The sequence below is a fragment of the Eretmochelys imbricata genome, chromosome 14, assembly GCF_965152235.1.
Source record: "Eretmochelys imbricata isolate rEreImb1 chromosome 14, rEreImb1.hap1, whole genome shotgun sequence".
Lineage (NCBI taxonomy): Eukaryota > Metazoa > Chordata > Testudines > Cheloniidae > Eretmochelys > Eretmochelys imbricata.
In genome coordinates, this window is record NC_135585.1 from 55128629 (window position 1) to 55144445 (window position 15817).

Sequence of the window (15817 nt, forward strand, 5' to 3'; positions counted from 1 at the left end):
AGGATAATCTGCTCGGTTATTGTGCTTCTCTGATAATTTATGATAATTTATTACCGTTACTAACGATCCGTGCTGCGGGAAGGCGGCGTTTGCGAGTTCATCGAAGCACTGAATTGTCTATTTATGTATTTATGGGCCGGCTGCTGGTGCCCCTGGGCAGAGCCGTTCCCGCGGGAAGGGGGAGTCCGGGGCGGGGACACTCCACCGGGGACAGCTCCGCTGTTCTGCGGTGAGACCCCCCCACCCCGTTCCTGGAGCCGAGACGGGGGCTCTGGGCCCGCGGCCGTCGTGGGGCTCCGTGCAAGATGGGATGTAACGCTTGTGTGGGTGAGCGTGTGTCTGTCTGTGCTTGTGGAGCACAATTCCTACGGCCCCTAACGCAGCCGCTGGCCCAGGACCCGTCCTGCCCCCTCGCCCCGTATTGATCGCCAGCGTCTGGTTTATTTATTGTGCGATATTGTAATAAAAATCTCTCTGCATCACTCGTGTTACTGCCCTTGTCACGCTGCCCGGCTCAGCGCCCGCACTGCCTGGGCACAGCGCCCCCATGCTGGGCTCCCCCTGCTGCCCCCCGCAGCCCAGCGCCCCCTGCTGGGCTCCCCCTGCTGCCCCCCGCAGCCCAGCGCCCCCTGCTGGGCTCCCCCTGCTGCCCCCTGCCCCCCGCAGCCCAGCGCCCCCTGCTGGGCTCCCCCTGCTGCCCCCTGCCCCCCACAGCCCAGCGCCCCCTGCTGCCCCCTGCTCCCCCTGCCGCCCCCTGCTACCCTGCGCCTCCTGCTGCCCCCCACCCCACAGCCCAGTGCCCCCTGCTGCCCCTACCCCCGACCCCTCCTGCCTCCCGCCTCCTGCAGCCCAGCGCCCGGCACTGCTCCCAGCTGCCCCCCGCAGCCCAGGCCCCTAGCACCCCCTGGGGCAATGGGGCCGGGGGCACACGCTCCTGGCTGCGCTCTGCAGGCGTACGCGGGGGGTGTAAGTTGCAGTTCTGCGGAACGGCCACGCGGTGGCAGCAGAGACCAATATTTCCAGGCCGGCCATTAACACGGCTCAACCTCTGCTTTTAACGGGACCAGGGGAGGAGGCGGGAGACCGGGGTAGATGGGCCCGTGGCTCTGACCTGGGGTGGGAGGGAGGAGGCGGGAGACCAGGGTAGATGGGCCCAGCGGCTGACCTGGGGTGGGAGGGAGGAGGCGGGTGACCAGGGTAGATGGGCCCGTGGGTCTGACCTGGGGTGGGAGGGAGGAGGCGGGAGAACAGGGTAGATGGGCCCGTGGCTCTGACCTGAGTGGGAGGGAAGAGGTGAGAGACCAGGGTAGATGGGCCCGTGAGTCTGACCCAGGGTGGCAGGGAAGAGGTGAGAGACCAGGGTAGATGGGCCCAGGGGCTGACCTGGGGTGGGAGGGAGGAGGCGGGTGACCAGGGTAGATGGGCCCAGCGGCTGACCTGGGGTGGGAGGGAGGAGGTGGGATACTAGGGTAGTTGGGCCCAGGGGTTGACCCAGGTGGGAGGGAGGAGGCGGGAGACCAGGGTAGATGGCCCCAGGGGTTGACCCAGGTGGAAGGGAGGAGGTGGGAGACCAGGGTAGATGGGCCCGTGGGTCTGACCCGGGTGGGAGGGAGGAGGCGGGAGACCAGGGTAGAGGGGCCCTGGGTCTGACCCGGGGTGGGAGGGAGGAGGCGGGAGACCAGGGTAGAGGGGCCCATGGGTCTGACCCGGGGTGGGAGGGAGGAGGCGGGAGACCAGGGTAGATGGGCCCAGGGTCTGACCCAGGGTGCGAGGGAAGAGGTGAGAGACCAGGGTAGATGGGTCCAGGGGCTGACCTGAGTGGGAGGGAGGAGGCGGGATACTAGGGTAGATGGGCCCAGGGTCTGACCCGGGGTGGGAAGGAGGAGGCAGGATACCAGGGTAGATGGGCCCGTGTGTCTGACCCAGGGTGGGAGGGAAGAGCTGGGAGACCAGGGTAAATGGGCCTGTGGGTCTGACCCAGGTGGGAGGGAGGAGGCAGGATACCAGGCTAGATTGGCCCAGGGTCTGACCCGGGGTGGGAGGGAGGAGGCGGGATACCAGGGTAAATGGGCCTGTGGGTCTGACCCAGGTGGGAGGGAGGAGGCTGGAGACCAGGGTAGATGGGCCCAGGGTCTGACCCAGGTTGGAAGGGAAGAGGTGAGAGACCAGGGTAGATGAGCCCAGGGGCTGACCTGGGGTGGGAGGGAGGAGGCGGGATACCAGGGTAGATGGGCCCAGGGGTTGACCCAGGTGGGAGGGAAGAGGTGGGAGACCAGGGTAGATGGGCCCAGGGGTTGACCCAGGTGGGAGGGAGGAGGCGGGAGACCAGGGTAGATGGGCCCGTGGGTCTGACCCGGGGTGGGAGGGAAGAGGCGGGAGACCAGGGTAGATGGGCCCAGGGTCTGACCCGGGGTGGGAGGGAGGAGGCTGGAGACCAGGGTAAATGAGCATGTGGGTCTGACCCAGGTGGGAGGGAGGAGGCAGGAGACGAGGGTAGATGGGCCCAGGGTCTGACCCAAGGTGGGAGGGAGGAGGCGGGATACCAGGGTAGATGGGCCCAGGGGCTGATCTGAGTGGGAGGGAGGAGGCAGGATACCAGGGTAGATGGGCCCGTGTGTCTGACCCAGGGTTGGAGGGAGGAGGGGGGACACCAGGGTAGATGGGCCCAGGGTCTGACCCAGGGTGGGAGGGAGGAGGTGGGATACCAGGGTAGGTGGGCCCAGGGTCTGACCCAGGGTGGGAGGGAGGAGGCAGGAGGCCAGGGTTGATGGCCCCAGGGTCTGACCCGGGGGAGGTCAGAGTTGGTGGATCTGAGATCCCGTCCTGTCCCTGGAGGCTGGAGGCTGTTTTGCATAGACACAAAGTGAAACACCTGCTTCTATTTTTGATCTTACTGGGGGCCTGGGGCCTTTCACCCCAAACCGCATCCTCACCGAGGGCTTTCCCGATTTCTCTCACGACCCGGCTCGTGAGTCATCCCCTGCCAACGTCTTCAACCGTTCCAGAGCTGGCCTGGGGGTGGGGAGCCCAGGGCCGGGCTGGCAGGGGGCTTCGGGTCGGGAGTGAGGGGCACCGGCAGGGCTGGGGGGGCCCAGGGCCGGGCTGGCAGGGGGCTGCGGGTCGGGAGTGAGGGGCACCGGCAGGGCTGGGGGGAGCCCAGGGCCGGGCTGGCAGGGGGCTGCGGGTCGGGAGTGAGGGGCACCGGCAGGGCTAGGGGGAGCCCAGGGCCGGGCTGGCAGGGGGCTGCGGGTCGGGAGTGAGGGGCACCGGCAGGGCTGGGGGGAGCCCAGGGCCGGGCTGGCAGGGGGCTGCGGGTCGGGAGTGAGGGGCACCGGCAGGGCTGGGGGTTGCAGGTCGCGATGTAAATTCCATGATAGGTTTGTTTCTACCCCTCACGTCAGTGGGAGATTTCTCGCTCTTCCACCTCGGCCCCTGGAGCCGGAAGCAGAAGTGACCCCGCTGCATCCCAGAGCCAAAAATATACCAGATGGGAGTGGAAGAGATGCCCCAGGTTATGCAACCCGGTTACCTCACCCTATAGACTCCCTGATGAGCCAAGATCTATCTGTTCCAGCAGACGTCACCGACCCTCCCATCCTCCACCCTGCTGAGTCCTCTTCCCACATCAACTCGCAACTGGGTTCCCCTAAGAGAGGCCTAATTCCTTCCTTATTCCCGCCTGCTGCGGGTGCCGATTAGAACAGTAGTCGAAACAGTGGTTGGTCCGGATCTGCCAGGAGATCATGACCCTACCCCCTCCCCAGCAAATCTGAGAGCCCTGCTCTGTTGCCCTTAACCGTGACTTGCCCCTTAGTTGGGTCTAGCTTGCATTTGTGGCCAGTTCCCTGAAGCTACGTGGACCAAACTGCCTTGTCTGGCTGATCTTTGGGGGCCCCCTCTGGAGCAGAGATGCCTAGGGCTAGGTTGGGTTTGTGGTGGGTCCCCCGAGGGTACAAACATCTGAGCTCCCCACATCACCTGACTGGGGTGAACATTTCCGAAGCAGGGCTGTCTGGACCCGGGTTGCTCTCGAGGTGATTCGGTCTCCTCACTGTCTCTGCAGTGGAGGTAGCTGGACCTAGCTTAGGTGTCTGGTGGCTTTCCATAAACTCCATAGACTTATCCCCCGCCCCAGAGACCGTGGGGTGGGGCATCGTCGGTCATGCTTTGATCTGAAACAACTTCCGACCACCAGATGCCGGCCGAATTTGGGATTAAACGTCTCCTATTTCTTCCACGGGAGGGAACAGCAGAGACTTTCTCCTACCGCTAACAAATGGGCCCTTGGTTTGACCACTACGCGGCAGCCTGGTCTGGGATCGGCGCTCCTAGCGCCCCTGCAAATAAGAATTCACGGACTCTACGTCCGGGCGGGACCGTCTGGTCTGACCACCTGGATAGCGCAGGCCCGAGGACTTCCCTGAGTTCAGGCCTACTCAAGCGGGAGCAGATCTTTGAGGAAACCAGCCCAGCTCGAGTTAGGATGGAGAATCCACCGTGGCCCTTGGGGAATTGTTCATTCCCCCTCTCTGTTACAACTGGACAACTGAATCTGTCTAGTGGCCACTTCCAGCCACGGGCTGCAGCTTTGGCCGCCAGATCTCAGAGCCCGGGTCACTTCTAGCCTGGGATCACGTCACCCCCTGGTCGGTCTCTTTGTTCAGCTGGGCAGAGCTTCTGTTTTCCAACCCTGTGATCGTTCTCCTGGCCCTTCTGGGCGCCCGCTCCGGTTTCCCAGCACGAACTGCGGTCCCCAGCACGGGGCAGGGGGCAGCGGCCGAACTGCTCCGACTCGCTCTCCCCATCCTTACCGTCAGGCCCCCCGGGGCGATTTCGCAAGCCGCGTTCTCCCGTTGAGGGATCGTGGGGGACCAGCTGAGGTTGGCGCTATCCAGGTCGGGTGCGGTTTGCGATCACTTCCTCTCCGCTAGGTCGCCTGCGGCTGGACCGGGGTGTGTGGTTGGACCCCCGTTCGCTCCCTGGACCGAGCTCTGCGACCTGCCCTATCTCCGGTGCCCATCTGGGGTCAGCTCTATGCCGGCCGAATGCAGCTTGTGGTGGGTTCCCGTAAGTCACGTAACCTTCAGCGTGTCCCGTCTTGTGGGGGGCCGAGACGGCAGGGGCCGGGGGGGGACATCAGCCCAGCCTCGAGCGTCTCGCCAGACCACGCTCAGGCAGGCCTTTGATCTTAGCCGAGAGCCAGGCTCGGGGCGGGCGGGGGAGTTGGGGGGAATTACAACGGGGTCAACGCAGCCCGAGCGAGTTCCCGAGAAAAGCCACCGGCTGCAGCGAAGCGGGGCCGGGGCCCCGGGCAGCGGGCTGGGGGGGGCCGGTCGGTCACAGGCAGCCGATTTTCGGAGAGGGACAGGATGTGGGTTTGGTGGCGGGGGACGGTCGGGCGAGCCGGTCTTGCTCAAGATGCTTGGGCAAGTCGGGGCCGCTTGGAGCAGCTGACGGGGCCTGGCTTCTCCGGCGCAGCGAGCGAACCTCGGAGGGGGAAGGGACGAGAAAGGGGGGGAAGCCGATGATGGTTGTGATTGCAGGACTGGGGGGGAGGTGAGTTTGGGGGGGGGGCTCTCCCCTGCCCCCGGCCCCGTGACAATCTGTGTTCTTAGTGCGTGCTGAAAACAGGCCAGCTGAGCGGGGTGTGATACACACGGGGGGGACCCGATTTTGCACCATTTGCACCGACGGAAACGCCCTTCACGTGACCCCACGTCTCACGCGCGGCCAATCACCGCCGGCACGGCTGAGCCTCGCCTTTTGCACGCACGGTTTCGCCCAGACAGAGACCCCCTCCGCGCGTCGGCCCCATCCCCTTTGCACGCCCTGCACCCCTGTCTTTGCACCTCTTTCCACACACAAAATTCACCAGCAAACAGCCCCTCGTGTTCCTGTAAAGCACCCGCATGCGGGCACCTTCCCAGCCGTCACACACGCCCAGGCCCTGGCTGCGGGTGCCGAATGCCCAGCCGTGTGCGTGAAACGGCCAGGCACGAGGGCTGTAGCAGGCCCGCCTGCCTGGGCACGCGGAGCCCCCTGTGTTTGCACGTGGGTGGCCTGCACACGCAGGGGTGACCCTGGAGGTCGCCGGCAGAGGGACCAGTCCCAGCGTAAAGCTCGCACGGCTCTGCCCTCGCACGAGGCTGGAGAAATCCACAGTGGCATGATCCAGAGCCAGGCATCCGTGCGCACAAGTGCTTTTGTGTCACACTTGCACGTGTGCAAGCCACTGCTGCACGTAAAAGACTCTTGCACGCTTTACCCTTTACACACCCACGTCTTTGCCATGTGCTCACGTGGGTGTGATCCCCGGCACGCGAAAACCTCTCGCGCGTTTTCCCCTTTGCACATGTGTGCCTTTGCCCTGTGTTCACACGTGTGTGATCCACCGTGGCACAGGAACAAATCTTGCACGCTTTTCCGGGGTTGCACGTGTGCGAGCCACCATGGCATGCAACAGAACCCTGCCCGGTTAAACCTCATCCCTGTGCCCCCCCATCTGCACACCAGTAACTCCCCCTTGCACACGCGGGCCTGCCCACCCGTCCGCCGTGGCCTCTGGGCTCCTCACACCATGGGCACCCGTCCAACTGCCCCCCCGACGGTTAACCAACAGCCCCCCCCGCCTTTCGCTGTGACTGTTTCCTTCCCTTCTTCACCTCAACCGCTTTCCCTTTCAAAGAAAGGCAGCGGCCAGGGGAATTCACGGGGTGCGGGGGTGGGGGGGCAGGTTACACAGAATCTGCCCCCTCCCGGCCCCAGCCCGGCTGAGTTACGGGAAGGGAGGAAGGAGGGAAGGAAACGGGCCCAGACGGAGAGAGAGAGGGAGAGAGGCCCGGGGGGGGGGACTGCGGGTCGGGGAGCCGGGGTGGGCCCAGCTTCACCTGCACCCCCAGGGACCCCCCAAGCTGACAGTCACTGGGGACACACAAGGGGGGGGTAGGTGTGGGGGGGGCTGTGTGTGTTCTCGAGGGGTGTGTGTGAGTTGGTGTGTGTGTGTGTTACCTGCGGGGGGGGGTGTTGTGTGGCGTGTTCACTCTGGGTGGATGAGTTTGAGCTTGTATGCACGTTGTGTGGTGTGGGGCGGTGTGTTCTCTGTGTGTGTGAGTTTGTGTGTGTGTGTATTGTGTCTGGGTGTGGCGTGGTGTGTGTGTTTGTGTGTGTGTGTATTGTGTCTGGGTGTGGTGTGGTGTGTGCGTTTGTGTGTGTGTGCGTTTGTGTGTGTGTGTGTATTGTGTCTGGGTGTGGCGTGGTGTGTGCGTTTGTGTGTGTGCTCCGTTTGGAGTGTGTTGTGTTGTGTAGCTGCGTGTGTGTTTGTGTGTGTGTGTATTGTGTCTGGGTGTGGTGTGGTGTGGTGTGGCCTTCTCTGTGTGTGTGTGTTTGTGTGTGTGTGTATTGTGTCTGGGTGTGGCGTGGTGTGTGCGTTTGTGTGTGTGCTCCGTTTGGGGTGTGTTGTGTAGCTGCGTGTGCGTTTGTGTGTGTGCTCCGTTTGGAGTGTGTTGTGTTGTGTAGCTGCGTGTGTGTTTGTGTGTGTGCCTGGGGGGTGCATGATTGTGTCTGAGTTGATGGGGAGGGGGCTGTTGTGTGTCCCACCTTAGTGTGCTCAAAAGGGTCCCTGTGGAGCGGGGCGGGGGCTCACTGGGTGGGAGGGGGCTGGGAGGCCGGGTTGCCCCCCCCCAACACACACACACACACAACGCCGGACACACACCCTGGGTCCCAGCCAAGGCCACGTGGTCTGGACCTGGATTCAGCATCTGCTCTGGTTAGCGCTGGGGAGAGGGGGCAGGAAACCCTGGCGGGCTGCCTCCACTTCCCCTCCACCGCCGGCTCCGGGGCGGGGGGGCTGGTTACCCGGGGACCCCTGGCCCTGCACGGAGCCGGGGCCGGCTCCGGGGCGGGGCGCGGGGGCTGGTTACCCGGGGACCCCTGGCCCTGCACGGAGCCGGGGCCGGCTCCGGGGCGGGGCGCGGGGGCTGGTTACCCGGGGACCCCTGGCCCTGCACGGAGCCGGGGCCGGCTCCGGGGCGGGGCGCGGGGGCTGGTTACCCGGGGACCCCTGACCCTGCACGGAGCCGGGGCCGGCTCCGGGGCGGGGCGCGGGGCTGGTTACCCGGGGACCCCTGGCCCTGCACAGAGCCGGGGCCGGCTCCGGGGCGGGGCGCGGGGGCTGGTTACCCGGGGACCCCTGGCCCTGCACAGAGCCGGGGCCGGCTCCGGGGCGGGGCGCGGGGGCTGGTTACCCGGGGACCCCTGGGCCTGCACGGAGCTGGGGCCGGCTCCGGGGCGGGGCGCGGGGGCTGGTTACGCAGTGGATCTAATTCACCTCGATTTCAGGAAGGCGTCTGATACGGTGCCACATGGGGAATTAGGAGCTAAATTGGAAAAGTTGGGGATCAGTATGAACACTGAAAGGTGCAGAAGGAACTGGTGAAAGGGGAGACGACGGCGGGTCACACTGAAGGGTGAACTGTCAGGCTGCAGGGAGGTTACCAGTGGAGTTCCTCAGGGATCGGTTTTGGGACCAATCTTATTTAATCTTTTGATTACTGACCTCGGCACAAAAAGCGGGAGTGTGCTAATGAAGTTTGCGGATGACAAAGCCGGGAGGTATTGCCAATTTAGAGAGAGACCGGGACATCCTACAGGAGGACCTGGAGGACCTTGTACACCGGAGGAACAGGAATAGGAATAGTGAGAAGTGCAAGGCCGGGCATTTGGGGATGAATAACAAGAATTTTAGTTATAAGCTGGGGAGGCATCACTTGGAAGTAACAGAGAAGGAGAAGGGCCTCGGAGTATTGGTTGACCACAGGATGCCTACGAGCCGCCAACGTGATGTGGCCGTTGAAAAAGCCAATGCGGTTTTAGGAGGCATCCGGCGAGGTGTTTCCAGCCGAGATAAGGAGGGTTAGCACCGTTATACACGGCACTGGTGAGACCTCCCCTGGAATAGTGGGTGCCGTTCTGGTCCCCCATGTTGGAGAAGGATGAATTCAACCTGGACCAGGTACAGAGAAGGGCTACTAGGATGATCCGGGGCATGGAAAACCTGTCTTATGAAAGGAGACTCGAGCTTGGCTTGTTTAGCCTAACCCAAGGAAGGCTGAGGGGAGATAGGATTGCTCTCTACAAATGTATCCGAGGGATAAATACCGGAGAGGGAGAGGAATTATTTAAGCTCAATACCAATGTGGACACAAGAACAAATGGATATAAACTGGCCATCGGGAAGTTTAGACTTGAAATTAGACGACGGTTTCTAACCATCAGAGGAGTGAAATTCTGGAACAGCCTTCCAAGGGGAGCAGCGGGGGCAAAAGACCTATCTGGCTTCAGGATTAAACTCGATAAGTTTATGGAGGAGATGGTATGATGGGATAACATGGTTTTGGCAATTAATTGATCTTTAACCATCCATGGTTAATAGGCCCAGTGGCCTGTGATGGGATGCTCGATGGGGTGGGATCCACGTTGCGACAGAGAATTCGTTCCTGGGTGTCCGGCCGGTGAGCCTTGCCCACATACTCAGGGTTTAGCTGATCACCATATGTGGGGTCGGGAAGGAATTTTCCCCAGGGCAGATTGGAAGAGGCCCTGGGGGTTTTTCACCTTCCTCTGCAGCATGGGGCACGGGTCACTTGCTGGAGGATTCTCTGCTCCCTGAAGTCTTTAAACCAGGAGTTGAGGACTTGAGTAGCTCAGACAGAGGGGAGAGGTTTATCGCAGGAGTGGGTGGGTGAGATTCAGCAGCCTGCGTTGTGCAGGGGGTCGGACGAGATGATCATAATGGTCCCTTCCGACCTTAATATCTATGAGTCTACGAGACCCCTGGCCCTGCACTGAGCTGCGGCTGGCTCTGGGGTGGGGTGCGGGGGCTGGTTACCCAGGGACCCCTCACCCAGTGCTGAGATGCAGCTGGCTCTGGGGTGGGCCACAGGGACTAGTTATACAGGGAGCCCCAAGACCCAGCCCCAGCTGGGGTTTAATGATCCCTAGGCCCCCTTGTGACAATGGGGTCCCGACACCCCAAAGGGAGCAAGGGGGTCTGAGCCCGCAAAGAATGCACAGTGGGAGCGGCTGCATCTCCCCAGCCGGGCCGTGCAACCCACGTCTCGGGCACGGGCTGCCGGGGGGCCCAGCCCTGGGCAGTGGCTGTCCTGGCACCACCTGCCGATTTCCGGACACTCGCGGATTGGGGCATGGAAGCCTGGGACCAAACGAAAGGGGAAACAGGGCTTCCCCCAGACAGGAGGTCAGGCAGCTCCCTCGCTGCACGGTCACCCCCGCCCCTTCCCTTCCCTCCCCGAGCCAGTGAGAGAACCCAGGAGTCCTGGCTCCCATCCCCCTGCTCTCACCCCTACGCCCCACGCTCCTCCCAGAGCTTGTAATAGGCTGCATGGATTAGAAATCTATTTATCCCCACACACATCTAACTACCCATCCATCCCCAGACCCCCTCTCTACCTACCCATCCATCCATCCATCCATCCATCCACCCCCTCCATCCGTCCATCTAGCCATCCCAGACATCCCCTCTACCTACCCATCCATCCATCCATCCATCCATCCCATCCATCCATCCCCACACACCCCCTCCATCCATCCACCCCCTCCATCTGTCCATCTAGCCATCCCAGACATCCCCTCTACCTACCCATCCATCCATCCACCCCCTCCATCCATCCATCCATCCATCCATCCATCCCATCCATCCATCCACCCCCTCCATCTGTCCATCTAGCCATCCCAGACATCCCCGCTACCTACCCATCCATCCATCCACCCCCTCCATCCATCCATCCATCCCATCCATCCATCCCCACACACCCCCTCCATTCATCCACCCCCTCCATCTGTCCATCTAGCCATCCCAGACATCCCCTCTACCTACCCATCCATCCATCCACCCCCCACATCCATCCATCCATCTATCCCCAGACACCCCCTCCATCCATCCATCCATCCATCCATCCATCCATCCATCCCCACACACCCCCTCCATCCATCCACCCCCTCCATCTGTCCATCTAGCCATCCCAGACATCCCCTCTTCCTACCCATCCATCCATCCACCCCCACATCCATCCATCCATCCATCCATCCATCCATCCATCCCCACACACCCCCTCCATCCATCCATCCATCCATCCACCCCCTCCATCTGTCCATCTAGCCATCCCAGACATCCCCTCTACCTACCCATCCATCCATCCACCCCCTCCCTCCATCCATCCATCTATCCCCAGACACCCCCTCCATCAATCCATCCATCCATCCACCCCCTCCATCTGTCCATCTAGCCATCCCAGACATCCCCTCTACCTACCCATCCATCCATCCACCCCCTCCCTCCATCCATCCATCCATCCCCACACACCCCCTCCATCCATCCATCCATCCATCCATCCATCCACCCCCTCCATCCATCCATCCATCCATCCACCCCCTCCATCCATCCATCCATCCATCCGTCTATCCCCACACACCCCCTCTATCTATCTATCTGTCCACACACCCCCTCCATCCATCTATCTATCCATCCCAGACATCCCCTCTACCTACCCATCCATCCATCCACCCCCTCCATCCATCCATCCATCTATCCCCAGACACCCTCTCCATCCATCCATCCATCCATCCCATCCATCCATCCATCCATCCATCCCCTTACACTCCCTCCATCCATCCACCCCCTCCATCTGTCCATCTAGCCATCCCAGACATCCTCTCTACCTACCCATCCATCCATCCACCCCCCCATCCATCCATCCATCCATCCATCCATCCATCCCCAGACACCCCCTCTACCTACCCATCCATCTATCCATCCATTCATCCATCCATCCCCTCCATCCATCCATCCATCCCCAAACACCCCCTCCATCCATCCATCCATGCATCCCCTCTATCCATCCACCCCCTCCATCCATCCATCCATCTGTCTATCCCCACACACCCCCTCTATCTATCTATCTATCCACACACACCCACTCCATCCATCTATCTATCCATCTATCCATCCCCAGATACCAGCTCTACCTACCCATGCATCCATCCACCCCCCACATCCATCCACCCCCCACATCCATCCAACCATCCATCCATCCACCCCCTCCATCCGTCCATCTAGCCATCCCAGACATCCCCTCTACCTACCCATCCATCCATCCACCCCCTCCATCCATCCATCCATCTATCCATCCCATCCATCCATCCCCACACACCCCCTCCATCCATCCACCCCCTCCATCCGTCCATCTAGCCATCCCAGACATCCCCTCTACCTACCCATCCATCCATCCACCCCCCACATCCATCCATCCATCTATCCCCAGACACCCCCTCCATCCATCCATCCATCCATCCATCTATCTATCCACAGACATGCCCCATCTGTCTGTCTGTCTGTCTGTCTGTCTGTGTGAGCCCTGGGGCCCCTGCCAGCCAGAGGACGTGAATCAGTCTCTCTGTTTCTGTCTCACATGCGAGGTCACGTCCGCGCCTGTTCCCCGAACGCCGGGGTTCCCCCGCTGACCTCAGCTCGCCTGAGGCCTCCTTCCCCTATAAAGAGGCTGAGCCAGGCAGCAGCCTCGCCACAGGCTCCTCCAGCCGCCTCGCCTCCACCACAAGGTCTCCCGGCTCCGCTCTCCCCGCCAGCCCCCTCAGCCTCCCGGCTCAGCCCCCCACCCATGGAGCCCGAGCCAGAGCGGGCCGGGCCCCTCCTGCTGGAGCTGGGGCCCAAGAGCCGCAGGGATCTCTGCTGGCATCTGCTTCGCGGCACCTGCTTTCTCCTGCTGGGGGCGCTGTTGGGCACAGTGCTGTACGGGTACTTCCAGAGAAAGGTAAGGGGGGGCAGGGCCGGGCTGGGAGGGGGCTGCGGGTCGGGAGTGAGGGGCACCGGCAGGGCTGCGGGGGCAGGGCCGGGCTGGCAGGGGGCTGCGGGTCGGGAGTGAGGGACACTGGCAGAGCTGGGGCGGGCAGGGCTGGGCTGGCAGGGGGCTGCGGGTCGGGAGTGAGGGGCACCGGCAGGGCTGGGGGGGGCAGGGCTGGGCTGGCAGGGAGCTGCGGGTCGGGAGTGAGGGGAACCGGCAGGGCTGGGGGGGGCAGGGCCGGGCTGGCAGGGGGCTGCTAGTCGGGAGTGAGGGGCACCGGCAGGGCTGGGGGGGGCAGGGCTGGGCTGGCAGGGAGCTGCGGGTCGGGAGTGAGGGGAACCGGCAGGGCTGGGGGGGGGCAGGGCTGGGCTGGCAGGGGCTGTGGGTCGGGAGTGAGGGGCACCAGCAAGGCTAGGGGGGCAGGGCTGGGCTGGCAGGGGGCTGCTAGTCGGGAGTGAGGGGCACCGGCAGGGCTGGGGGGGGCAGGGCTGGGCTGGCAGGGGGCTGCGGGTCGGGAGTGAGGGGCACCGGCAGAGCTTCATCATGGCATTCCCCCCTCATTTACAGGCGGAAGATGAGGCTGGAGGGGGGGTCAGAGGCTCTGAAGACGCCGGTAAGTAACTCCCCCCATACACACCTGCTCCCCCCAGCCCAACCCCAAACTGGACTCTTGTCTGGAATCCATTCCAGGGAACCCAGGAGTCCGGCTCTGCCCCCCACCCCGCCCCCGAGTCTGTCCTTGGCCATGGCAATGAACCGTCTCTGTCTTTCCCAACAGCTGCCTCCTGGATCTCCTTGGGGCAACGCGCCGGCCGGACCCACTCGCCCGCAGCCCATCTTATAGGTGAGTCGCTGGACTTGGGGGACGCTTCCTGCATTTCTCTATGCCCCTGGGAGGGTCCCTCTCCGATGCCCTCTGCTGGCAGAGGCCGGAAGTGAACCGCACTGCAGGTGCCGGTTAGAACAGTGGTAGAAACAATGTTTTCCCCATGTCTGTTTTTTCTCAGCTGTTTGCGGCCTGATCCGCCCGCCAGGCGGGTGAACCCTTCAGCCGTTGGTTTGAAACCCACCTCTCCTTTCTCTACCCTCTCCCAACAGGCCACCCCAGCACTTCCGGCGAGCGGCTCCGCTGGCGAAGCGACGTCGACGCCTCCTTCACCCAGGGGGGCTTCCGCCTGGCCAACGACTCGCTGGTGGTGCCGGCCTCGGGGACGTATTTCGTCTACTTCCAGGCGTCCTTCCTGGGGGCCGCCTGCCCCGCGGGGGACGAGCCCCTGATCCTGGCCCACCGCGTGTTGCTCTTCTCCAACACCTACCCCCAAGACGTCCCCATCTTGAGCGCCCACAAAACGGCCTGCCCCGGGAGGGCCCCCTGGTACCGGTCCCTCCGCCAGGGGGCAGCCTTTGCCCTGCAGCAGGGGGACCGGCTGTCCACACAGACGGAGGGGGAGGCTCATCTGCTGGCGGGCCAGGGCACTTTGTCGTTCGGAGCGTTTGCCCTCTGACCTGGTGGGACGCACGTGCTGTTTTTTTGGGGTGGGGTCCCCCTTCTGCACTGAGGGTGGTCTGGAGCTGCTGGGCCAGTGCACGGGCGGGGGTCTTTGAAAGATTTGAAGGGTTTCACTTTACTGTACCCCAAAATTATTGGGGTGCACTTATTGACGGGGCACCCCTGGGATCAGTGCTCTTCAATGTGGGGTTGGAGGTGTAAGAACAGCCACGGGGTTTAAGAGGATGCTCAAAATATTGTGGGGGTTCCAGTTAATGTACCCCCAAATTTTCTGCACACATACACTCCCCCCTGTTTAATGTTCTGGGTGCACTAGGATTTGGGAGGGTTTTACTAACAGTACTATGAATGGGGACTCCTCAGAATGTTTTGGTTCGGTCAGCTGTACCCCTAAATTATCGGGGTGCCCCTTGATTTTAGTTTCTAGGCTGCTCTGCCATGTGAGGGGGACTGTATTAACCCCACCCCCCAGTGGAAGTTTTTGGAGGCGGTCAGGATTAGACACCCCAATTTTATTGGGGTCCCTTTTGATTTAATTAAGTGGTGGAACTGAGATTTGGGGTGTAGGTGAGATTTGGGGGCACTCGCTATTTTCTTGCAGCTGTTCCCCTTCAAAAGTGGGGCCACAGTGTCACTGATTGGGGAAAACTCAGAGATATTTTGGGGGTTCAGAGAATAGACACACCCAAATTATAGGGGTGCCCCCTTCTAGGTGGTCATAATGTCCTCCTGGATTTGCGGGGGGGGGGGTGAATGCAACACCCCACACACATTGTTGAAGAGAGAACTTCTGGGGGGTGCAGCTTTTTCGGCCCCCCCATGGCACCCCAAAAATGTGTTTTCATCCAAAGCACCCACTCTTGGAGCTGGGACAGCACCACTGACAGGACACCTGCCTGGGAGTTTTCAGGGAGCAGGTGCCCCCCCAAAAGTTACAGGGGTACGCCTCTGGCTTCCTGGGGGTGCACAGACTCTAGGCTCCACCCCCAGCAGAGGGGCTGCGGATCGGGGCGACCCCATGCAGAAATGGGGGGCGAGGCTGGGGGGGGAGCGAAAGGCAAAGCTATTTATTTAGGGGGATGGGTTGTAATTTATTTATTTATGATTGGGGGGGGCAGCTGGGGGGTGGGTGGCCCCGGGTCCCCTCTCGGCCCCCCCACAAATGTATTTATTTATGGCCTATCAATGAATTAAAGCAGGACTTGTGACTGGTCGTCATGGTGTTTTCATGCTCGTTTCTCTGCGCCTGAAGGGTTCAAATGCCCTCCCCCCCGCTCGCACCCCACAAATAGCGAGGGGCGTTTCGGGGAGATTGGGGGAGGGGCTTGTAAAGAGGGGGTTGGATCTGACTGGTTCAGCTGGGACACACCTCCCAAATGGGTGGGGCTCCCTAAAGTTAGGACACCCCCCCTAAATGGGAGGGAGGGGC

At 62.2% G+C, this 15817-nt stretch overlaps 1 protein-coding gene across 1 annotated transcript; it reads left to right on the forward strand.

Annotated features, from left to right (window-relative positions):
* Window positions 1-8980: 8980 nt before the first annotated feature.
* On the forward strand, window positions 8981-14383 carry LTA (lymphotoxin alpha). Its single transcript, XM_077832819.1, has 5 exons — window positions 8981-9013; window positions 12576-12848; window positions 13446-13491; window positions 13657-13722; window positions 13977-14383. Exons 1-5 carry the CDS (start codon window positions 8981-8983, stop codon window positions 14381-14383), a joined length of 825 nt encoding a protein of 274 aa, XP_077688945.1.
* Window positions 14384-15817: the final 1434 nt, after the last annotated feature.